A 24,616-nucleotide genomic window follows, 5' to 3' on the forward strand; every position below is an offset into this window, starting at 1 on the left:
TAATTGTTCTGGTTAAGTAAAAAATAATCAGTCTGATTATTCAGTTTAATGTTGTTGGCCTACAATTGTGACATCATTATGTCATTAAGGGTTCAATCCTATGCAGGTTTAGACAGAAAAAAGTACTACAACTCCCAGCATTCCCCAGCCAGTATAGCTATCGTTCCCCAGCCAGCTTAGTAGGACTTTTTTCTGTCTAAACCTGCATAGGACTGCAGCTGAAAATGTGTTCGTTTTTAAGATGCTACTAGACTCTGGGTTGGATCCAGAATTAATCATACTTAGAATAAACCCACTGAAATAAATGGGACTCATGTGAGTCATGACTAACCTGCCCCATTGATTACAATGCGTCTGCATGACTAAGTGTAAATCCAACCCTCTGTTTTTGAAACTGGGATTTTAACATAGTCATTCTTTCTGCACTGTTCTAGCTTTATCACAAGATGTGTTTGCTGGGGTGCAGGCAATCCTTAGAAATATGGTACTACACAGATGCACAACTTCCTGTTTAATTTTTAAGATGTGGTATAGTGCAATTGATTGATGCAAGAAGTTGCAAAAAAGATGCGGCTGTTCTGAAATGGAAATGTTTTTTCCTCACAGATGTTCTGAGGCTGCAAGCATTGTGCTGAAGGGAAGGCAGTGAACAGCCCTTGGACTTAAAAAAGATGACCACTTACCATACACACACTTAATTTGTTCTGTTCAGATAAAATCCAATTTGCTTCTTTTCAGGAAGTAATCGTTTTCTGCTTGTGACGTATATAGCTAAGATGAGTTGATAATCTCACAAACATTCCCGTTCAGAACCTGTATTATACCATTAGATGCAAAAAATGTGATGCACTGATTACTATCTATTTGTGTAGCCTTGGATGTATACAGTGGTTAAAGTTGGCATACATGGTACTTGGACTTGAGAATGGAAGGGTAGATGCCTTAATCTCTGGATCAAATGCAACCAAGGTCATGAGAAAAATAAGCATTCTTGACAATCTGGGATGCAAACGCTTTAAAGATATAGGCACCCTAGAATCTTAGGGTCTGTTTTTTCATTGTGCTATACCACTCTATGATCACAATTTCAAATTTCAGCCACCATTAGTAAAATTGCTCCTGAGTCACTGCTGCAACATGTGGTTCAAAATGATGGATCCTTGAGCACCCCAATGTTGTTTAAGATTTCAAATCAAAGGTAGCTATACCCCATCAGTTGTTGGGGTTCTACTTTACCTACATACCTCAGTTGTGAAGTCTGTGAATCATTTCCTTCTTCCTATTTGGATTCAACGTCAGGCAAATTGTCTACATCCCAGCTCACAACTATGGTTCCAGATGAGTCTTCACCAGTGCATTCATTCCTCGCCCTCCAATTTCATTTCCATTTATTTATCACCATCAAGGGTTCTTCCATTTTATCCTTACAACCTGAAAGACAGTGGATTGCCCAATGGGCATCATTGACCACAGCTCTGCCTGACCAAGTCCAAAACTCTCCCCATTATACCGCATGAATTGATTTCCATATATTACAGATTTTCCACTATAGGTACCACAAACTATACAGGTTTAGGATAGCCGGTATGTTATACAAGGTAAGAGTGTTGGACTAGGATTGGGGAGGCCCAGGTTCAAATCCCCACTCAGCCATGAAGTGCTCGCCCTGTAACGCAGCCTTCCCCAACCTGGTGACCTCAGAATGTGTTGGACAGCAGCTCCCATCAACCCCAGTCAGCATGGCCAATGGTCAGGAATAATGGGTGTAGAAGTCCAAAATATCCGGAGGGTCGTAATCAACATGCACATATTATATAATATGTAATATTACACATACACACCTTGTGATGGTGTTGGTAGGGAAATAAGGAACATTTGCTAGATTTTTTATCACTGTAGCTGCAATGGTGTGTGTGTGTGTGTGTGTGTGTGTGTGTGCACACGTGCAGAGTTTGGAAGCAGATAGCCCTTGCTCTGTATTAGCCTGCATTGCCTGCCAGCATTTTCAAAATATTTTTATCCAGTGAATATACAACGGATGTCTGTGTTTCATGATCAGTTTGATTGCTCATTTTAGGCTCACCGATATAAAAGGCCTGGGATGGGCAGAACAAACTCAAGCCAAGCTGTGTCCCTGAAAGAAAGCTCCTTGAACGGAAGCACTATCCAGCATCCATTGGGAGCCCAAGTAGAACTAAGAAGTCAGCATGTCAGATGTCACAATATGTTAGAATGTGAGAACACTCATACCAGTTCCAACTCTTATAGAGAGTCTGATGTGGAGCCGGACGGCAGACGTGTGTTGCATCACAGGTTATATCCAAATCCATCTGTCACTCCTCTCTGTCCTTCCATTGCAAATAGCACCAGTCAGGATAGCCAGTTCTCTACAGACCCGGCCGACATTCATCAGAATGCCAAGCAAAATTCCATGAATATAACCTTTTCTAGGAATCCTCTTCCATTGAGTTCCTACCAAAGCTTTCCAGGACTTCATTCACCATGTACTGTTGAGAAGAAGAAGAAAAACCAACACAATCCTGAAAACGCTTCTGGATCCCACCACCAATATCCATATAGGTGCACTGTTTCAGAACCACAGTCTATCGCCAGACATGGCAAGAGTCAGAACCTCCTAGGGCACAAAAGTATTTCATGTGTTTACCATGCTGGTCTTCAACAGCCAATAAGTGGAGAAGTTTCATCTTGGAACCCCAGACAGATTTATACAGAGAAGAACCCTAGCAGCTATGTTTCTGGTAACTCAGGGTAAGGATTCAGTACTAATTAATGTTGCTCTGGGTAAGAATGCAGTTTTAATTAATATTATTTAAAGAAGCAGAAAATCAGTGAAACCAAATAATATATATTTATATATATATAAATAAATAAATATAATATATTAGCACCTGTTCATTTTCTCTCCATTTGTGCCTGAAAATGCCAGAAATAGCTTGGCCAGTCCAGATTTCATCCCACATCATGTCCCTAACTAATGCTTGGCAGATACTAAAGTTTTTGCAATGTGTCTCATGTTTTTATCTATATAGTTGTCTCATAGTATCTCTCATTCATTGTCAGAAGGTTGTCTTTATTTAAAACTGTTTTGCAGTGCAATTCTAAGCATGTTTACTCAAAAGTAAATACCACTGAGATCAATGAGGCTTACCTCCTAGGAAGTACGTTTTTGAATTGCATCCTGATACACATCTCCACCCATTAAGGACTCCCCCATATTTTAGAGTTATGCTGTCTCTGCACTTAGCTAATAGCTGTTGAAAGACCTCTTCCATCAGTTTGTCTCATCCCTTTTTATAGAAGCCATCTAAGCTGTACAATACCACAATGTCCTGTTGAAGTGAATTCTATTACCCATTTCACTAGCCAAAGATATGGCAACAGCCACTCATTTTCTTGACTTTAAAAAGGGGAGGATTTGTTTGTGTGTTTATTAAAATATTTGTACCCTACACTTTCTTTCCCAACAATAGGGCCTACAAGGCGGTTATCATCAAATCACAGCAGTATTTTTTTTTTAAAAGCACAATAGAACGATGTAAAAGCAGGGAACAAGGTCAGGGAAAGACTAAAGACAAGGTCAGGGGAAATGGGCAAAAACAAAGTTCAAAATGTTTTTATGCTTCCTGCCTTCCCAGAAAAGGCTCAAACGAAATAAAACAGCAATACAGTCACAGTAAAAAGGCTGAAAAATGTGATCATCATGTGGCTGGTTGGGAAATGCTGGGACTTGTAGGACTTTTTTCTGTCTAAACTTGTATAGGATCACACCCAGAGGGAGCAGTCCTTTAGCAGCTAGATGGGCATAGGTTATCTGGTTTTCTGGGAACTGACCTCGGACCTTGCTCCGAGGTTGGTTCCCAGAGAACCGACCTTCCCGCACTTCCGCGTTGCCTTGGAGGCAGCACGGAACAGCTCCGTGCTCTGCACTCACAAGAGGAGTGCGGAGGGGCCGAAAAGGGGTGTTCCCGGAGAGTGTTCCGGGGCGGGGGAGGACACAAATGCCTGTACAACACATCCAATGTGTCATACAGCAGCCTCCTCCCCCGCTCTGCCCTCCTGTGGGTAGACAGCCAAAATTGGCTGTCTAGCCAAAAATGCAGGGTAGGAGAAGCGTGGAGGGAATGATCCCCTCCGTGCTTCTCCTGCCCTGCATTGGATAAGCAGTCACCTCTGAGTTCAGAGGTGGCGCCTATCTGAATAGGATTGTGCACTAAGTCTATTAACAGCCTTTATTCTCAACGGTGATTAACTTTGATAGCTAAATGGAACCTCCATGTACAGGGACAGTATAACTCTGAGTAACAGAAGAACGGGCAACTGACAGAAGAGGGCTGTTGCCTTCATGCCATGCATTTACTAGCAAATGGACCCAGCTTCTCATAGTTTGGAATAGCCTTGAGTTTGATACAGTGAAGCCTTCAAGCAAACTTACACAGCTGTTAGAGTTAGACCCATTGTGCCTGCCCCACTGGAGTGAAGCCATGCCCACTGCCACGCCAGGCATGGCCCCTGCCATTGTGTACCCCATTGCCCTCTGAGCGAGGGGCCTGTCTACTCCATTCCATGGAGAGTGGGATGCCCCACAGCAGGGAGAGGGGGCAGGCCTATAACTCTGTCCCTCAGCCTACCAACATCCACCTGGCTTCAAAGTGAATGGAATTCTAAGCCAGCTGGTTAGGGAAATTCGCCACCTAGTGACTGAAAATGTAATTGCTAGCTTCAAGCACACGGGCACATTTAAATTAATTAAAACTAATTAATGTGTTTCAAAAACCAAGTAACCCTGAGGTGCACAGCCCTAGGATCCCCTTAAAATGCATGCCAACTTTCAGCTGTCTAGGTTTCACAGTCTTGGTGCTATAGTGCTGACAAAACATCAAAAAGGAAAAAATCCAAAAGTGCCACTGAGTATGGACTGTAATAATAATTTATTTGTTGTGCAGATCTCTAAAATGCTTGTGGACTGTAAAAAATAATTATTTATTATGCAGATCTCTAAACATGCTCTACACGTTATGAGATTAGGTCTCTTCCTCAGGAACAATTGATCTCTTAGGCAAGCCTGCTACTGTTTCTGTCAAAACTCGTCTGTTCTATCTATCTGTTCTGTCAGAATTTTGGCAGATTTTTGGATATATTAATCAGATATCAATTCTGGGTGGAAAACACTTTCTAATGTTTCTGTTACAATTTTGCCCATATTTAGCAGTTTTCCCCCATATCTTTACTAAAGTTTATGTGCTTTGGGGGGAAATCTGCCCCCAGTGCCTGAAAGTGTTACTGCAGGCTTCAACCACATGAATATTTTTAAATTAATTTGAATTAATTAATACATTTTAAAAACAAAATAACCCCAAGGTGCACACGCCTATGGTCCCCTTAATATGCATGCTAAATTTCAGGTGTCTAGCTTTCATGGTTTTGGCACTATGGTGTTGATGGACGGACAGACAGACATCCTCTTTTGTTGTTATAGATTAAGCACTGGGTGTGCATGTGGTGCTTTAGAAAGATGCGAGCTGGCAGAGGGGAACAGCTTGTGGGCTGTTCATTTGACCCACTAGGTGGGTCTAAAATGATGTTCCTTTTTATGTCTTCTTTTTGTTTGTTGTTTGCTGTTGTTTCTTGAGGCCATCCCAGCCACCTGCTCACAACCTGATCAGAGCCCCTTCTCCAACCACACGGCTCATCCAAGCCGCAGAGAGGCATCACCGAGAAATCTCTCAACTGGCAGATGGTCACCTTGCCAGAAGCCAGTTCACCAGCATGTTTCCACCCATAATACAGAGGGGAGAGAGCGACTCGCAGCTCAACAAGGAGAGTTGCGAAGATAGCCAACCCACTCTGAGCCGCAGCAATTCCGAAGGCTACTTGCTTCAGATGGAAAAGCAAAAGGAGAGGAAAGAAAAAGAGAACAGGAAGGTAAGCTGGGAGAACATAAAGCAAAGCAGGGGCAGGCAGAAGATAGATTACCGGTCAGCCACTGAATGACCTGCAGTAGACCAGCAAAAGTTTTCCAGTTGTTTAACAGCACCTGTGGCAATGAAAAAGCTTTTCCCTGCCCTTAAACAAAGCTGTTAAACCCCGGATCTGTACTAACTCAGATGTAGATTTGAAGCTGTCATATGCCGTTCATCCCAGTGTAGGACTTATGGGTTGTAATAGGTAGCTGGCTCCACCCCTGCCTGAGCCACCATTTTGCACCTGCCTCTGCTTCGCAAACCTCAAGCTCCTAGTACCCTCCCCCCTCCCACACACACACACACACACCCCGTAGATTCCACAGACATGAAATAAAGCATCTTGCCTTCCATTTCTCCTTGACAGCTTGGAGAGGTGGGAGAACAGTGGGGCTGGACTGTAGCTCAGTGCATAGAGCATATGCTTTGCATACAGAAGGTCCCAACTTCAATTCCCAGCATCTTCAGGTAGGACTAGGACAGAATCTTGCCTGAAACTCTGGAGAGCTGCTGCCAGTCGGTGCTGGCAATACTGCACCTGTGTAACATGAGACCTAGTGATTTATTTAGAGGTGTATACCACAGATTAGGAACAGTGGTAAAGTGACAGGGATACTGTACCTCCGTAATGGGTGCCAACCGTGGCTATCATCTGATTTAAAAAATCAGTCAATTGGTTGAGTATTAATCAATTTCATTTGCATATGGATAGAAACAATATTCTAAAGCACAAATCATACCCTCTTTCGTTTTAGATGATTCACACATTTCTCATAGCAGGCATAGCATAGCAATGCCTTAGAAGAGGCATTCCCACCTGTGTGAATGAGAGGAATGCCTCTTTTAAGATAGTGCCAGCCATCCCCACTTTTTATAAGTAGTGGTATTCAGAATAATATTGTTGTTTAAGAAAAACCTGCTGCCCGGTTAGGGGCACCAATGAAAACAAAATTAATCTAACCATTAATCAATGAAACGTTGCAACCTTAGTGCCAAACCCACAAGGAAAAACATAATTTTGGAAAACACTGTCAGTGACAAGATTAAGGCCTGACAATGAATGAATGACATAAGCAAATACTGGCAGGAGGGGGGTGGGGAATGTATTTAATTGGTAGCAACTGCACTGGCCAATCCATTTGTTGCATCATCCTATCCCTGCTACATTACAGAATCTGTCATCTGGAAGGACACAGGGGGCACTATTTCTCCTTTAAGTTGCTGCATTTGTAAAATGGTTTCAGACACAGCCATTTATATACATCAGCAGGAAGCCAGGCTGCAAGTCTGAGTGAACCATTATCCTTGTCATGCCCACTTTGCTCATCAACTCATCCCACCCTCCCCCCTTCCTATTTCCCAAGAAAATCAACCAAAGGCCATTGACTGTTGCAATGTTTCTTGACACTTAAGCAACAAATATTCTTGCTATGCTGCCACCAAAACTCACTGCGGTCCACTTTTTCTCAGCTTTCCTCTCTGGTTCTTTTTAGAGACTGTCCGGGTTCAATACAGCAACTGTGGTGCGCTGGTGTGACAGAATGGCTTGAAAATGTCTTCATGTACCCATGACCAATCTAAATCTTTAAGAAGCAAGCTTTTGGCCTCAAAGCAGACAGACTAAGCTGGGATAATTTTCGCTGTGCACTGACTCCGTGGCTCTTTGTGGATTGCTGCTTGACTGCCCTTGAGAAGGAGTTAGCTAGATTAGAATTGTAACTACAGGGCAAATTTTCTTACCTTTTTTTTTCTGCCCCCCACCCTTCCATATTCAGGCTATTATCTTTGTCCTCCTTGGGAGGAATAACAGTCTTAAAATGTAGGCTTCTGAAGAACTTCTCAGAGCAAGGCAGTGATCAGAACTCATAATACACCTTGGCTGCTTCCTTGAAGCCCACAGCTCAAAAACATTCTCCTCACAAAGCTCCTCACCTTGGCGGTTTAAGCTTTCTCAGAGCTAGCTAAGACAACACACAGGCATCAAACCTATTCTTGACAGCAAAAAATGTCATCTTTCTGAATACAAGTGGAGCCAAAGATTTCACTCTAGTTTTCTTCACCAAGATACTGTCTCGCAAGTCTGCCTTTCCCAAATCTCTTATCACACAGAATTCCACAAACTTGTCAGTGGGATTCTCACAGCCTGATTCTTATGCTTCTTTGTTGGAATCAACACATCTGTGATTGTGCAGTTAAAGTCACAGCTTATGGTAGGTGGTGAGGGCCCATTCACTCTCTACTGAAAAGCTTGAGAGTGCAATCTCCTTCCTTAGTGCAAACCTTGAGTTTACCATTGGTCCTGAGTGGACCCAGTACCTTCCTGACAGGCCTTAGGTTGCCTGTGACCCAGCTCAGAGATAACAGATAGTTCTCTGCTACAGGAACAAGCCACAGCAAGCCTTGGGCTAGCACACTCCCCCTGAATATGGAACCTCCATAGCATACCTCCATAGTAAACCTCCCTGGAACCTCCATAGTAAACCTCCATGGAACCCCCATAGTAAACCTCCATGGAAAAAGGAAAGGAAAGGTTCCTCCTGTGCAAGCACCGGGTCATTACTGACCCCTAGAGGGAAGCCGCTTAAGCTGGTGTTTTCATGGCAGACTATAGCGGGGTGGTTTGCCATTGCCTCCCCCAGTCGTGACTACCTTTCCCCCAGCAAGCTGGGTACTCATTTTACCAACCTTGGAAGGATGGAAGGCTGAGTCGACCTGAGCCAGCTACCCAAAACCCGGCTTCCACTGGGATCGAACTCAGGTCGTGGGGAGAGTTTTGGTTGCAATACTGCCGCCTACCACTCTGCGCCACATGAGGCTCTATAAAACCTCCCTATTAAACCTCCATGGAACCTCCATATTAAACCTCCATTGAACCTCTATATTCAGACAGCATGCCTCTGAATACTAGCAGCTGGGGAGCAACAGTAGGAGGGGGCTGTGGTCTTCATGCCCTGTTTGTTTGTTTGTTCTATTTAAAATATTTCTTGGCTGCCTTTCAGGACAGAAGCCCTCCCAAGGCAGCTTACAACAATAAAATACATAAAAACAGTTAAAATATTAAAAGTGTTAAAAACATAAAAACAATAAAAATAACAATTAAAACAACCATTAAAACCAACAATGATGTTGACAGCAGCAACAGCAGCAGTCATATCAATAGAAGGTCAAGGTAAAATAATATGTTTTCAAGGCCTTCTTAAAAGTCTGCAATGACGGAGCATGGCGGACCTCTGATGGCAGCTTGTTCCAAAGGTGTGGAGCCACTGCAGAGAAGGCCCTCTCCCATGTGGTCACCCGCCTGACTGCTCTCATGGGTGAGCAAATGAGAAGGGCCTCTCTTTCTGATCTTAAAGTGTGGGCAGGCTGATATGGGTGTAGGTGGTCCTTCAAGTAACTTGGTCCCAAACCATTTAAGGTTTTAAAGGCCTTGTGGGCTTTCCAGAGGCATCTGGTTGACCACTGTGGGAAACAGGATGCTGGACCATTGGTGTGATCCATCAAGGCTCTTCTTTTGTTCTTACGGGCCTCTATGGCTTGTGGGTTCTCTCTACCTAAAAAGCTGTCTTGTACTGAGTCAGAGCATCTGTCAGCAATGAGGGGCAGCAGCTTTCGGGGATCTAGCAAACAAAAGCCTTCCTCTATTCTTTAGCAGGGGAACCACTATTAGGGCATGGATGTACGCCAAGCAATTGCTGTACTATTGAGCTACCGTGGCCCACCCATTCCAAGAGATTTTTCTCAGCCATAACATCAATTGTGGAGGCCAACATCACTTGAAATATATTCTTCTTCTTCTTCTTCTTCGTCTTCTTCTTTGTTGTTGTTGTTGTTGTTGTTGTTATTATTATTATTATTATTACTGAATAGCCTTCATGCAATACTTCCCCCACAGGGCTTCTCTCCACTTCTTTTGTGCTCTTCTAGCAGTCCTTACTGATGCTTGCTCTGACAGTAAAAAAAAAAAAAAGTATTCTAATGATTAAAATATGAGATACTTGTCCATTCATAAAGGGGAGAAAGTGGATGGTGGAAGTGGATAATTCTCATAATTCTAGAACCCAGTGGGGTCCTCCCATGAAGCTGAATGGCGGGAGATTCAGGACAGACAAAAGGAAGGGCTTCCTCACACAGCACATAGTTAAAATATGGAATTTGCTACCACAAAATGTAGTGATGGCCACCAACTTGGACAGCTTGAAAAGGGGATTAGACAAATTCATGGAGGAGAAGGCTATATATTACCTCCAGTATCAGAGGCAGTATGCTTCTGTATACTAGTTGATTGGGAACACAAGTGGGAGGGGGCTATTGTATTCATGCCATGTCGTGGGCTTCCCATAGGTATCTGGTTGGCCAGAATCCTGGACTAAATGAGTCTTTGGTCTGATCTAGCATGGTTCTTCTTATGTTCTTATGAAGCAAAACTCTGCGCTTAGGGTTCTAGGACAAAAGGCTACATGAAGATAGATGTGAAGCTTGGAGGCCTTGGACCTGACTATGAAGCGATCAAAGAGAAAGTAAGCATAACATGTGGCATTTTTAAAGATGTTCTTTGTGTGTATTGTAACTGCTCCACAGGAAATGACAGTGATGATCAGGATTGTTAAATGGGGGCAGTGGCAGTTTAAGAACGGGGTGGATAGGATGGAACTCTCAGATAATACCAGAAGAAAATACTAGATCATTGGGTCACCCAATGAAGCTAATTGGCAGGAGGTTCAGGACTGTGAAAAGGAAGAATGTTTTCATACTTAAGTAGGCTACTGGCTCAGGTGGGTCTAAGCATTCGATATATTCACAGAGGATAGTTCTATCAATGGCTATGAGCCATCACACTTCAATGGAAGTGTTGAGTTCCTGTTCAGAGGCAGTATGCCGGATCCTGGAGACAAACAACAGAAGAGGGCCATTATTTTCAGGCCTTGTTTGTGTGGGCATAGAGAAAATTGGCTGACCCTGTGGAGAACTGGATGCTAGACCAGATGGGCATATGCCTGACCTGGCAGGGCTCTTTATATCTGGTTCCCTGCTTTGGGGACACCAGAGATTCCCACAACTAAAGAAAAGGTCTTGGGGCAGGGAGGATTACACTAAATCTGCCCCAAGAAGCCTTCCCCTCCTCCCACCCCCTCCCAGGGAAGATCATTAGGTGGGTTTGCTTCACACTTCAGGATCCAGGGACCAAACTAGGTGTGAGGTTTAATGCCTCTTTGCAATTGATTCTGTTGCAATTTGTTTTTGTTTTTTAAATGCAGGTAACTTTAGCTGGGAGGTGGGGTCTGAAAATTATCAGGATCCCAGTAGGCGTAGAGTGAGGATTTAACCTTTTCTTCCCCTACTGCCATCCTGAGGAAAATCCCTCCTCTCAAGGTGCTGTTTGCTGGCACTAATGAGACATTTCCTTCCAGTGCAAATACCAGCTTCAGAGGAGGCTAACCTCTTGTTGCCCTCGTGGCATTGTTGCCACTGCAAATCCAGGCACCCAGCTGCCTCTCCACATGGATTGCCACTTGTATGACAGGCGCCCCTGAGGTTCAGCAGGCCTGAAGAAATTAATTCATTGGTGGAGGGTGAGGTGAGAATTGGTCCAAACCAAGTAAGCATCTCCACACATTAAAAACAAATGAACCAGTAAGTACACAAAAGTGTCTCATGCTTCAGGGTCCCAGTGGCAGGCACACTCTTTGGATAATCCATGATTTGGACCTAGTTGATTGCCATACTTGAGGTCAGGAAAGAATGTTTCCTACAGATCGTTAAATTGGTTGACCTAAAATAGTGACCCAAACAGGAATTAAATCTTATAAAATAATTTTTTTTAATCACCAAAAGCAGCAAGACAGGAACAAAGTGGCAGTATTAAAGCCAATCAACAAACACTATAAAAGGCTGGGTAACTAAAAATATGTATTTGTCTGTTGCCAGAATGATATGAGATTCAGTGCCAGGCAAACCTGCCTGGAAAGAGCATTCCACAGACTGGTGCCACCCCCAATAAGGCCTTTTTCTCATTCGCCATTCTCCTAACCTCAGAAGGCAGAGGCGGCCAGAGAGGAAGATCATATCATTCAGGGAGACTTAGGTGGGAGTCAGACTAGATGCCTTTTGCTCCCTTCCATCCCTGGGGCTCTATTCTTCATGACAAAAATAAACAAATCTATGTCCGGAAAACTAAGACACATTCAGAAGAGATCATGTTTTCAAGCTGTAGTTTTCTTTGCCCCTCAGCAATGGTATCCATTAGTCGATACTCACCTGCAGAGAATTCCAATTGCAGATAAGTACACCCAAGTTTATTCCCTCCTGGCTGGTTCAAGTGTGCATTACTTTAATGCAATTGAGCTGCCCCTGCGAATTCAGATGGCCTGGCTTTATTGCAGAAGGGAAAAATGAAAGTAAACACGGCAGAGCAAATGCAGCTGTAGAGTAGCTGAATGCACATTATGCCCTGTTAAGAAACATCAGGTGTTACTGGACCAAAGAAGGAGATGAGGCCAATCATCCAAGAAAGAGTCTGAAAGAAACCTCTCGGCTCCCCGCTCATCTCTTTTTTCTTTTTTTAACTGTGGATGAGTTTACAAGATGCTTTGAGCAGAAATATAACAGAATATAATCCAGGCTGTCCTTCCACCCTCCAGATAAAACAACAGCAGTATAACATTTATAGTCTAGCAAGACAAGAGGGAGTGACAGTGCTAAAACAATGCAGCAATCAGTGCTCCAGAGCAGTTGATTAAAAGCTGCTTTGATCTCTTTAGCCTTGTGTTTGAAATGAAGCCGCTTGAGCAGTCCAGATCAGAAGAAGAAGAAGAAGAAGAAGAAGAAACGATTGCTATGGAACAGCCTTCCCAAAGCCAGAGATTTTGTTCTATTCGCCATCACCATCACCATAAATTACATGTCAAGGATAACACGTCATTCAGATATGAGCAGAATGAAATATGTGTATGTTTGAGTTCTGCGCATTTGCAGCAAAAGCCAGTAATGGGTAGTGCCAATTGGCTAGCACCCATAATGTCGCCAAAGCACCTCCCTCCCCCAGTTCCCAGCACAGTTCACCAACTTTTTAAAATGTTTCCATTTTTAAAATGAGGCTGATGGATGTATAAATAAATGGGAGCATGTGCATTGTTTAAAAATTGTTAAAGGTCAATAGCCCACCTGAAGCTTGAGGGGAGGTGCAGGCCTGATGGCTGATCCTAGTGTTCACCTTGGTAGAATGTACATCTGTTATATAATTTGTAAAGCCCAAAATGATCTTGGCTCTCAGTGTGACTGAAGAATCTTCTATGACTCCTCTTTAAATATTTTCTTTATCATTAAAGTAAACTGGGCAGGACCACACCATGCATCACCAGAAACATCAGATCCAGTGTGGTGTAGTGGCTAGAGTGTCAGACTGGGAGCTGGGAGATCTGGGTTCTAGTCCCCACTCAGCCATGGAAGCTCACTGGGTGACTTTGAGCTAGTCACAGACTCTCAGCCCAACCTACCTCACAGGGTTGTTGTGAGGATAAAAGGGAGAGGGGGAGGATTATGTATGCTGCCTTGGGTTCCTTAAGGAGGAAGAAAGGCAGAATAGAAATGTAATAAATGTAAACAAATACATAAATAAAAACACACAAAGAGAACAGAAGATCAGTTAAGTCATATTTGTATCCTGTCTTTTCCTTGAGAATCTCAGGGTGACTTAATCCCATTTTATCCTTACAGCAGCCCTGTGGGCTAGGCCAGACCAAGAGATCATGCATGACTTGCCGAATACTACCCACTGAGCTCCATCCTGCTGAGCATGGATTTTTATTGTCCAGCATTCCAGCCACTCTCTAAATTTATAGTCAACCATCACACCATTGTTCTTACAATATTCATAATAAACCTATTAAACAGCCGTATGGCCACTGTTTTTTGTTTCTTGACAGTCTGAAAAGATTAAGCAGCAAAAGGAATATGCCAAGCATGTTAAAGAACACAACATGAAGAACGTCATGAGCGCACGGAAACCACAGCCACCAAGAGCTGAAATCAAATCAGCAGTGTCAAGGCAGAAGGTAGAACAAGCAGCAGCACCCAACGAAGCAAAGAGCAATTTGGCAAGCGCAGAGAGAAGAGGGGATGCATAGACCTTTTCCTTGAGTTGTCAAGATACAAAGGTTTTCTGTGTATATAATGTGCAGTCTGGGCTTTTAGCATTTGGATAAGAGTTTCAGGACTCTGGAGAACAAACCTATTCCCCCCTTCTCTCTCTCTAAGATTTTCACAACTATTTATTAGTTTCCTGCCCCAATTTCATATTGCTAGAAATTTTCTTGGTCCTGCACACACCAAACTCAACACTTCTTGAGGCATGTGGAAACCCAGGTCAGCAATTCTATTCGCTCAAACCTCCAGGTCCAGAGCTCTGGCTACAGCCCTGGTAGGAGAAAGGGCTAGTGTCTGAATATCACTTCATAAGAAGAAGTGATATTCAGTGCTATTTGCACGGGAGCAATTTATTCTCAGCCATGCACAGCTCTCAAGGGGTGGGGGAAGGAAAGTTGTAAAATCATCCTCACCATTTGGCAAGATGAAACAAATAACCATTTGATCAAGTGCTGCTATGCATGCAGTGGTAAGCTACCACTTAGCAAATTGTTGTCTTCATTCATCTTCTGTTTCTCTCTAAAGCAAGATCAGGAGAACCTCATTTGCAGGAGGGAAAGGGTGGGTAGGAGGAGAGGTGAAACCTTGAAACTTTATCCATTGAAACTTCCCCAGTCAAGGTACTTTTCTCTCATGTTTCCATCACAGACTCGCGTTTGGAATTTCCAGCTGGGGGGAAAGTTGTGTGTGTGAGAGGGCAGGTGGAGAGAGCTGTGGGGAAACAGAAGTGGGTAGGGGAAGGGTTAAGCCCCCCTCCTCTTGCCTCTTGCCGCTGTTTCTCCCTTGAAAATCATCCCCTTCCAATATTGCTTTACAGAGGATAAGCAGCAGCTAGGTTTTCAAAGACATGAAGCAGAGGCAGAACATGTAATAGCCACCTTCACTAGAAATAAACCGCTGTGTATAATTTTGCCAGTCAGAAATGTTGCAGGAAAAACTCCATGTTTTTCAACTGTCCTCCTTTGTTTTGCTCTGTTTATTTGCTTTAGGCCCTAGAGTATGCCAAGACGATTCCCAAGCCCAAACTTTTAGTATCGAGGCCATCTGAACAAGAGCCCAAAGATGAAAAAAATCTGGCACGTACTTTAAACGGAGAGAATCTTCCTCCCATTTCATCTCTGGAATCATTGCAGAACAGGCATGAAAAGGAGAAGCAAGTCGTAGCTGCATTCAAAACCCTTCATATCGTATGAAGAGCCCAACATTGTCACAGGGAACATAGGCTAACCTGGCAGCAGACAGCTGAACTCTTTTGCTCTGCCTGTTGTCTTATTTCAATGGTCGCCCAAGGAAGGGCAATTTAATTATGAGCTTAATGAATTTTCAAGATGTGAGATGTTTCCATATTGTTCACTCAGCCTCACTTATTTTTGCCAGATTTTATTGTTGATAATTAAAGAGTTGAATGTGTAATGTTGTAGAACTGTCTTACTTATTTTTCCCATTCTTTCTTTCCAAAATCCTTCATTAGGTCTTGTATATCATAGTTTACACACACTCCTCCTCTCCATTTTATCCTCACAACAACCCTGTGAACTAGGCTAGGCTAAGAGTCTGTGGCTGTCCCAAAGTCACCCTGTGAGCTCCACAGTAGAGTGGGAACTATAAACTGGATCTCCTGAGTCCCAGTCCAACACTTGAACCACTACATAACACTGGCAAGCAAGCAATAAATGAATGCATGTTTACTTATTGCTGCCCACTTTCACCATTGGCCTCAAGCTACCTTCCCACTTTTTGTATTCTAGGCCTGAGCTCAGAGGTGTTGGGGAGGAGATTCTGGGTCAAAACATGCTCTAGGTAAAAGGTAAAGGTGTCCCCAACCAGTCATGTCCGACTCTAGGGTGCGGTGCTCATCCCCGTTTCTAAGCCGAAGAGCCAGCGCTGTCCAAAGACGCTTCCGTGGTCATGTGGCCGGCATGACTGAACACCGAGGTGCACAGAACGCTGTTACCTTTCCCGCCGAGGCGGTGCCTATTTATCTACTTGCAATTTCTTGCTTTCGAACTGCTAGGTTGGCAGAAGCTGGGACTGAAGACGGGAGCTCACTCCGTCACGCAGCACTCGGGTCTCGAACTGCTGACCTGCCGACCTTCCAGTCTGCAGTTCAGCGTCTTAACCACTAAGCCACCGCGGCCCCCCTGAGCCTGAGCTCAGAGGTGTTGGGGAGGAGATTCTGGGTCAAAACATGCTCTAGAGCTCAGTCCTAATGGGATTCCAGTTCAAATTAAGCCTTGGGAATCCCAGAGATGGTTGCATATGTGTGCCAGCTGTAGTGGCAGGTCATGTTGTAACATGGAGAGCTCAAGTGTGTATACAGTGGTAGAAACTGCTGGTGGAAGGATGTATGCCTCATTTGAAGATGGCATTCCATATCTGCGTTGATGATTAAAGCCTTTGCACTTTCCCCCCTTTCTTAGGCTTTGGAGAATCCCATCTGCTCCTGTACCTCTCAGCCCAGGTTTTGGCAAGCAGGTAAGTCTTTGCCACTTGCAGGATGACCTTCATGGCATAGGACTTGTGCAAAGTGCAGTGATGGGAACCTCAGTGTCACTACCCTTTGAAAAGCCAAACTGGAAAGCATCTGGTAAACCTGTGTTCTGAAAGCTGCACAGTTTCTCTCCCCCCACCCACCTTCCCACAGTGTAGACGCTGCTCCTGCATGTTGCAATCCCATGTTGCAATGGTGTGCATGTGAGCAGCGTGAGCAGCTTCCCTGAGAAAGACCTGCATGATCCACCTCACCCACATGGTAGTGTATTCACACATGCACTGTTGAAGCATAGTATTGCGCTATGCTTAAGAGGTCCCACAGTGCAGGACATGAGTGTGAAGGGTACATCTCTGTCTCTCTTACTGGATCTATTCTAGTTTATGCCTTGTCTCTCAATTACCCCCTTATTCTCACTTATCTCTCCCAGATGCAGCTTGCAAAGCTGCAACATACGGACATTTCCATACTGCATCCGTTAAGAGCTGCTTCTCTACAGATAATAAGTGCACAGAAATAGGAGCACTTTGAAGCATTTCTGATTAGAGTCCTAAACTTGTTGTTTCTCTGATTAAAAATGATAATCCTCCTAATACAACGCTTGAGAACCTATTTTTAATGAAACCTTTAGAGGGATATCAAAGAACTATTTATGCGCATCTAATATTTTAATTAGATTAAATTCTCAATTTAACCCATTACATACGCACGCGCACACACACCTTTGATGAGCTGCATGGTTAGTGTTTAGCTTCAGATGCTAGAGGTAATGAATGCTGGACCTTTTTGATTTAATGAGCATTTCTGCCTTTCCAGTCTGACTCTCTTTGTATCTATTTTTATTGTTGTTGTTATTATTATTATTATTTTCCCGACTATAGAATTTATAACCGAAGGAGTCTCTTACCACCACACATTAAGGGCTCTAAATTAGCATCCACATTCTGATTAGAAAATGCAAGCAGACATTTTTGCTTTGATCAGAGGATTTAGTTGAAGCAGGCCATGGTCCCCTGAAAATGAGATGATGGCCTTATTGTTAGGATGAAATGCAAATGTATTTCATGTATTGGGAAATGCTTAATGTCTTAATTGATTACCTTCTGGACCATAGATGCATTTCTTGTGTCTTCCACATCACCTGGAAATCAGGGCAACTTTGAAAAAGATACATACAGCCTCAGCTTTAAAAGGACATTTAAATTGTACTCAGTAATGCCTCCCTACCCACCCTGGTAACTTTCCGCAGCATTCTGTCATTTTTTTAGCACAGAACTTTGACAATAAAGGAAGGTATTTATTTTTTACATTCCCATGAAGAAGCTCATTTCTTAGATGTTTGGATGATCCAAGGATAGCTTTTGAAAAGATGCTGGCCAAGATGATTTGCACATCCTCTGAAAGGTTGGGTTGCTAAAAATAACCAAAGGATCAGAGAAAAAGTGTGGAGTCCTCTTCTTAATTTCCCTTCTTTCTGGATGTGTTTTGTTGTTGTTATCATTATTAACGGGACCTATGAAAACACAAAGAGGACTTGCAATGCATATAGCAATCCATTGATTTCTAATTAGGTTCTTCCTTGTTCAGGGTTGCTTTGAAACTCCATGATTCCATAAGATGTGTGGAACTTACCCTGGATTTTAGGAAAGCTGATTTTAATAAACTCAGAACAATGATCAGTAAGGTCCCATGGCAAGCAATGCTAGCGAGAAAAGGAGTCCAAGATGGGTGGGAACTTTTAAAAAAGGAAATTCTCAAGGCACAATCACAAACAATTCCAACAAGAAGAAAAGGTGGAAGACAACAGAAGAAGCCAATGTGGCTTCACAAAAAGCTTAGGGATGACCTGAAAACAAAAAAGGACACATATAGGAAGTGGAAAGAAGGCCAAGTAACAAAGGAAGAGTACAGGCAGGTAGCACAGAATTGCAGGGATGGCGTCAGGAAGGCTAAAGCGGAGAACGAGGTGAGGTTAGCGAGGGATGCTAAAAACAACAAAAAGGCTTTCTTCAGCTACGTGCATAGTAAAAGGCAGAGGAAAGAAATGGTTGTTCAGCTATTAAATAAGGATGGCAAAATGATAACAGATGACAAAGAAAAGGCAGAGGTGCTCAATTCCTACTTTGGCTCAGTCTTCTCCCAAAAGAGGGTCTATGACCCCCCTGGCAAAGGCGAAGTACAGGCTGAAGGGGCAGGATTGCAGCTTGAGATCGACAGGCATATGGTCAAGGAACACCTCATTACTTTGAATGAGTTCAAATCTCCAGGGCCAGATGAACTGCATCCTAGAGTCATAAAGGAACTGGCAGAAGAGCTCTCAGAACCGCTGTCTATTCTCTTTGAGAAATCATGGAGGACCGGGGAAGTGCCAGATGACTGGAGGAGGGCTAACGTTGTCCCTATCTTCAAAAAGGGTAAAAAGGAGGAACCTGGGAACTACAGACCAGTCAGTCTGACATCAATCCCTGGGAAAATTCTGGAGCAGATCATAAAGCAATCCATCTGGAAGCACCTTGACAACAATGCAGTGATTACTCGAAGCCAACATGGATTTGTCAAAAACAAGTCCTGCCAGACAAATCTGATCTCATTTTTTGATCAAGTCACCTCCCTTGTAGACCGTGGGAATGCTGTAGACATCATATACCTCGACTTCAGCAAAGCTTTCGACAAAGTGCCCCATGATATCCTGATGAGCAAACTAGCTCGAAGTGGGCTAGATGAAACAACGATCATGTGGATCCACAGTTGGCTACAGAATCGGACTCAAAGAGTGCTTATCAATGGGACCTTCTCAAGCTGGGGAGAGGTAACGAGTGGGGTACCGCAGGGCTCAGTCCTGGGCCCAGTGCTCTTCAATATTTTTATTAATGACTTGGAGGAGGAGGTGCAGGGAATGCTGATCAAATTTGCAGATGACACAAAATTGGGAGGGATAGCTAATACTTTGGAAGACAGAAACAAAATTCAAAGTGATCTGGATAGACTGGAGTGCTGGGCAGAAAACAACAGAATGGCATTTAATAGGGACAAATGCCAAGTTCTGCACCTAGGAAAAAGAAACCAAATGCACAGTTACAAGATGGGGGATACGTGGCTCAACCACACTACGAGCGAGAAGGATCTTGGAATTGTCGTCGATCACAAGCTGAATATGAGCCAACAATGTGATGTGGCTGCAAAAAAGGCAAATGCTATTTTGGGCTGCATTCATAGAAGCATCGCTTCCAAATCCCGGGAAGTACTAGTTCCCCTCTACTCAGCACTGGTTAGGCCTCATCTGGAGTACTGTGTCCAGTTCTGGGCACCACACTTTAAGAAGGATGCAGACAAGCTGGAGAGGGTTCAAAGGAGGGCAACAAAGATGATCAGGGGACTGGAAACAAAGCCCTATGAAGAGAGACTGAAAGAACTGGGCATGTTTAGCCTTGAGAAGAGAAGACTGAGGGGAGATATGATAGCACTCTTCAAGTACTTGAAAGGTTGTCACAGAGAGGAAGGCCAGGATCTCTTCTTGATCATCCCAGAGTGCAGGACACGGAATAATGGGCTCAAGTTACAGGAAGCCAGATTCCGACTGAACATCAGGAAAAACTTCCTGAGTGTCAGAGCAATACGGCAATGGAACCAATTACCTGGGGAGGTGGTGGGCTCTCCCACACTGGAGGCCTTCAAGACGAGGCTGGACAGCCATTTGTCAGGGATGCTCTGACTTGGATTCCTGCATTGAGCAGGGGGTTGGACTCGATGGCCTTGTAGGCCCCTTCCAACCCTACTATTCTATGATTCTATGATTCTATGACTTCTTGCACATCTTGTGGAAGATGTGCAGGGCACTGTACATCTTGAGGAAGATGTGCAGTGCGACCCTAAGCACATTTCTTCAGAGGTAGGTCCCATGGAGTTCAATGGGACTTACCCCCTAATAAGTGTGCTTAGAGGTAACATTATGTTGGATGAGCAGAGAATTTTCAGGGCAGGGCAAGAGATGAGGATAAATCCAAGTGAGTTTATGTGACAGCCAGCCAGTGAGCAGGAGGCAGAGCAGGGAGAGAGGTATGTTTTGTTTTTTAACTTCAGTTGTGAACCACTTTGAGGACTTTGGTTTTTTTTAAAGTGGGTTATAAATAAATAAAAGTAAAGAGCAGCCTTCCCCAGCCTGGTCCCATGCAGATGGACTGCAACTCCCATCATTCTTAGCCAACGGGGTTAATGGCCATGCTGGCTGGAAATGCTGACAGCTGCAATCCAACACATCTGAAGGGGACCAGGTTGGGGGAGGATGGTGCAGACTATGTGTCAGGAGCAGGACACCCTGATATGCCAGCCCTCGACCTTGCTACCAGCCCTACTGTGTTATGACTGTGTTTCTATCATCAGTAAAATGATCACCCTTTTCTTAGCTATTCTATCATTAGAGAGAGACCGAGACACAGGAGAGATTGTGGACATTCAATTTAGCTTGTTATTCAAGAGAACAGGTCAAAATGTCCTTTAAAACTTTCCAACTGACATGGTTTTCTTTCTGCGCAGTGGGCAGAAAGGGGTTCTTCTTGTTAGCCCAAATGCACCATCTTTATGACTTACCCATGAGCTTATCTAAACTTTAACTCAGCTGTTTTTTGAACTGCATCCCAGGGAACTCTGAGATTCCTCAGAAGCTTATCATGAGTTACTCAATGAAAATATCAATAATGGCTCACAGGCTTTCCTGTAAGACCAACTTTCTCCTGCAATGTATCACTGCAGGGAAGTGTGGGCTGTGTTCTGTGTTACACTCTCAGGGTGTGTGCAAATGGACACCATATGAATGATGGAGCCACTGAAGAAGCGCACCCACTGTGCTGTGTTCGAATGCACAATCTTCTCTTCAGCATCATGCTCAGGGGGAAACAGTTCTGTCCATTTGCAGCAGAACCTGGCTGTGTTCAGTGCCAATTAGTTAGAACTGGTGACATCCTGACCCACCATAATCCCCGTTTTACACTTTCAAATCAATGTCTTTTGTGTAAATATAGGCAGGTTTTCAACATTTACAAAAAATTGTGCTTTAAAAAAATAATTAGGGGACCAACGGATACTTGTTTGAATAAAGGTGCATTCACTGTTTTGGAATAACCTTGTAAAGGCAAACAATGTGCCTGTGAAGCAAGAGGCAAGACAGATGACCGAAAGAGCACTGAAATGCTTGTAGGCCCCTTCCAACCCTACTATTCTATGATTCTATGAAATTGCTGGCCAGTGCATCTGTCAGATATATGGTAATGGCGGAGAGAAGCTGGGCTCAGGAGGAAAGAAAATGCAGTAGTAAGGCTGCAATCCTAAGCACGCTTGCCTGGGAATAAGTCCCATTGAACTCAGTGGGGATTACTTTTGAGTAGACATACAATATATAGGATTGCACTCTACATCTTATTTTGCATGCAGGCTTAGTTCATGTGATGCAGTAGTATGAGACACACAAGTTCTTTGGTCAGGGCTGCACATGAATTGGGTGTGTATCGTAGAACATGCCCCACCCCCCAGCCCCCAGAATTCTCTGCAACTCTTTGCAGTCTGTTTGGGAGTTCCTGAGCAGATAAGGTGAAGGTATTTCCAGAAGGCAGGAAGCTTGAAAATCACCATTATTTAAGTGTACATCTGGTAAAGCCATCCATTTTTAGGTCGTGAGACGTGGATCCAAGTGAATGCTGTTTGAAATGTATGATTTATATATTATTTATTATATATTTTATACCACCCTTCAATCATATTCCCAGGGTGGTTTTCAAAAACAAATAAAACAAAATGCAAATACCAAGCAAAACAAAAAGCTAAATGCCACAGACCCCATAAAAGATGCCACATAAAACAATCAGCAGCATTAAAATTGTGCATTAAAAGGTCTTGGCCCCATGCCAAAAAGGACAGTAAAGTAGGTTCCAGGCGAACTTCTCTGGGGAGAGTGTTCCACAGCTGGTGTACCACCACCAAGAAAGCCTCACCTCAGCTGTTTTTGAGGGTTTTTTTATCCCAATCTTTCACCATTTCATTGTACTTAACAATGCCGCTGCTGGATCTGTTGAATGCACATGCCACCTTTTTATCCTATCCACATATTGTGAAGATAGAATGGAGAGGAAGAGGATTATGTATGCTGCCTTGGGCTCCTTGGAGGAAAGATGGGATGCAAATCAATCAAACAAACAAGCAAACAAAACAGCTGTGCACATCTGCGATCGATCGACTGAAGGTCCCAGTTTCCAATCTCAGCTGTGCCAAGAGGTAAGACTGACAAAATAAGCTATGCCTTCAGCTCCCCCCCCACACACACGCACACCTCAATGTATAATATGGGGACAAAGATATAGGGCTACCTTGCAGGGTCATTGTAGTTCCTAAGATGACATGTGTTGGGAACATTTTGATCTAGTTCCTTTGGAGTTTGCTATTTGAATATTATACACACCAACCTATCAATCCTTTTTTACTGAAACAGAGCTGTCTTCAAATTAAAGATGTCTTATGGGCCAAACCTATACATGTCTACTCAGAAGAAAGCCCCACTGTATTCAATGGGACATACCTGGGAGTAAGTTAAGGATAGGCAACCTTGTTCCCTCCAGATATTTTGAACTCTAACTCCTATAATCCCTCACCATTGGCCATGCTGGCTGGGGTTTAAGGGAGTTGTAGTCCAAAGTATCTGGACAGCATCAGCTTGCCTATCCCCCCTCTTATCTGAGAGTAAGTTCCATTGAATTCAGTGGGGCTTACTCCTAAGTAGACATGTAGAGGATTGCACAACAAGTTGGCTAATCATATGGATTTTAGTTGACCAATTGATTAACCTATACATTAAATTTGCATATGAGTAAAACCAGTTGTTTCAAAGCAAGAGATATGCTTTTGGTTTTAGGTGATTCACTCATGTGCCATAGCAGGGCATTCTCTTAGAAGAGGTATTCTCACCTGTTTGAGATAAATGGCAGGGAATGCCTTTTTTAAGATGGTGCTTGCTATCCTCACTTTCTATGTTTGTTTGTAGATAAATGTTTAAAATCTGCTGCCCAGTCAATTGAAGGACCTCTTCAGCCAATCAGGGCACAATCCTATGCACGTTTAGACAGAAAAGAAGTCTTACAGCTGGGAGTTGTAAGATATTTTGTGTCTTAACATGCATAGGATTGTGCCTTTAAATGGTTTTAATCAGTCAAGCTAACCAAATAATTGGTTAAATATTGCAATCCTTTACCAAAGTTGTTATTATTCGTGAAAAGGGAAAGGCAATTTAGACTTGGCTTTGTCACAAGACCATCTTATAGCTGTCAAAGTAACTGAGATGTCTCCATCAGTAATATCAAGATTATTTTTGTTGTTGGAGCTGCCTAATTGTAGTTAAAAGAACTGGATTGAATCAGCACACTTCCTTTGGGTTGGAGGGGCTACATTGCCTATAATAGTAAAAGGTGTTGCAACAGACAATCCTTCACCCCTTGATGTGACACAAATAGGGTTATAAACCAAAAAATACAATGATGATGATGCCCCCCCCCATCTGAATAGTACATGTGTAAGTTTATCCTATGCATGCTTAGGCAGAAGCAAGACCCACTACCCAAATGAGGGTGCATTTGCATTAGACTGCTGCCTCGGAGCAGGAGTTTTGAATTGGCATTTCTGTCTTACTCCCCGTTCACTCAGCCTAACTCTGGAGTGGGGTGGAGCGTTAGGGCTGGCTTAAGACTGCCTGAGGGGGAACAGCAAATGGCATGCCCCCACCACAAGTCAAGACACACACCCTGCCCCCCAAACCAGTGCAATAATGATACATTAAATACCTAAATATTTGCTGCTCTTTATGACACCCCAAATCACCTGCCTCGCTCTACCTAATGGAAGGGCCAGCCCTGCAATTGCTGGACCAGCCGTACAGGGTCCTTTTGAAGACAATGCCACAGCCAAATAATCGTACCTTCTAGCTGTGGAGAAGAGGGAGAACACCAGCCATCACATGCATATC

At 43.5% G+C, this 24,616-nt stretch overlaps 1 protein-coding gene across 1 annotated transcript in view; it reads left to right on the forward strand.

Moving 5' to 3' along the window:
• JHY (junctional cadherin complex regulator) overlaps nt 1-15,542 on the forward strand; it is a 37,116-nt gene extending 21,574 nt beyond the window's left edge. Inside the window, exons 4-8 of the mRNA XM_084807218.1 lie at nt 2,078-2,769; nt 5,652-5,943; nt 10,418-10,498; nt 13,904-14,032; nt 15,113-15,542. Of these exons, the coding sequence (XP_084663344.1) occupies nt 2,078-2,769; nt 5,652-5,943; nt 10,418-10,498; nt 13,904-14,032; nt 15,113-15,316 (1,398 nt within the window). The 3' untranslated portion in view covers nt 15,317-15,542. The remainder of the gene's footprint in view (nt 1-2,077; nt 2,770-5,651; nt 5,944-10,417; nt 10,499-13,903; nt 14,033-15,112) is intronic.
• The last annotated feature ends 9,074 nt before the right edge of the window (nt 15,543-24,616 follow it).

This window comes from Heloderma suspectum, chromosome 6 (genome assembly GCF_057233095.1).
Source record: "Heloderma suspectum isolate Gila_16-S chromosome 6, 16-S_ref, whole genome shotgun sequence".
NCBI classification, from domain to species: Eukaryota; Metazoa; Chordata; class Lepidosauria; order Squamata; family Helodermatidae; genus Heloderma; species Heloderma suspectum.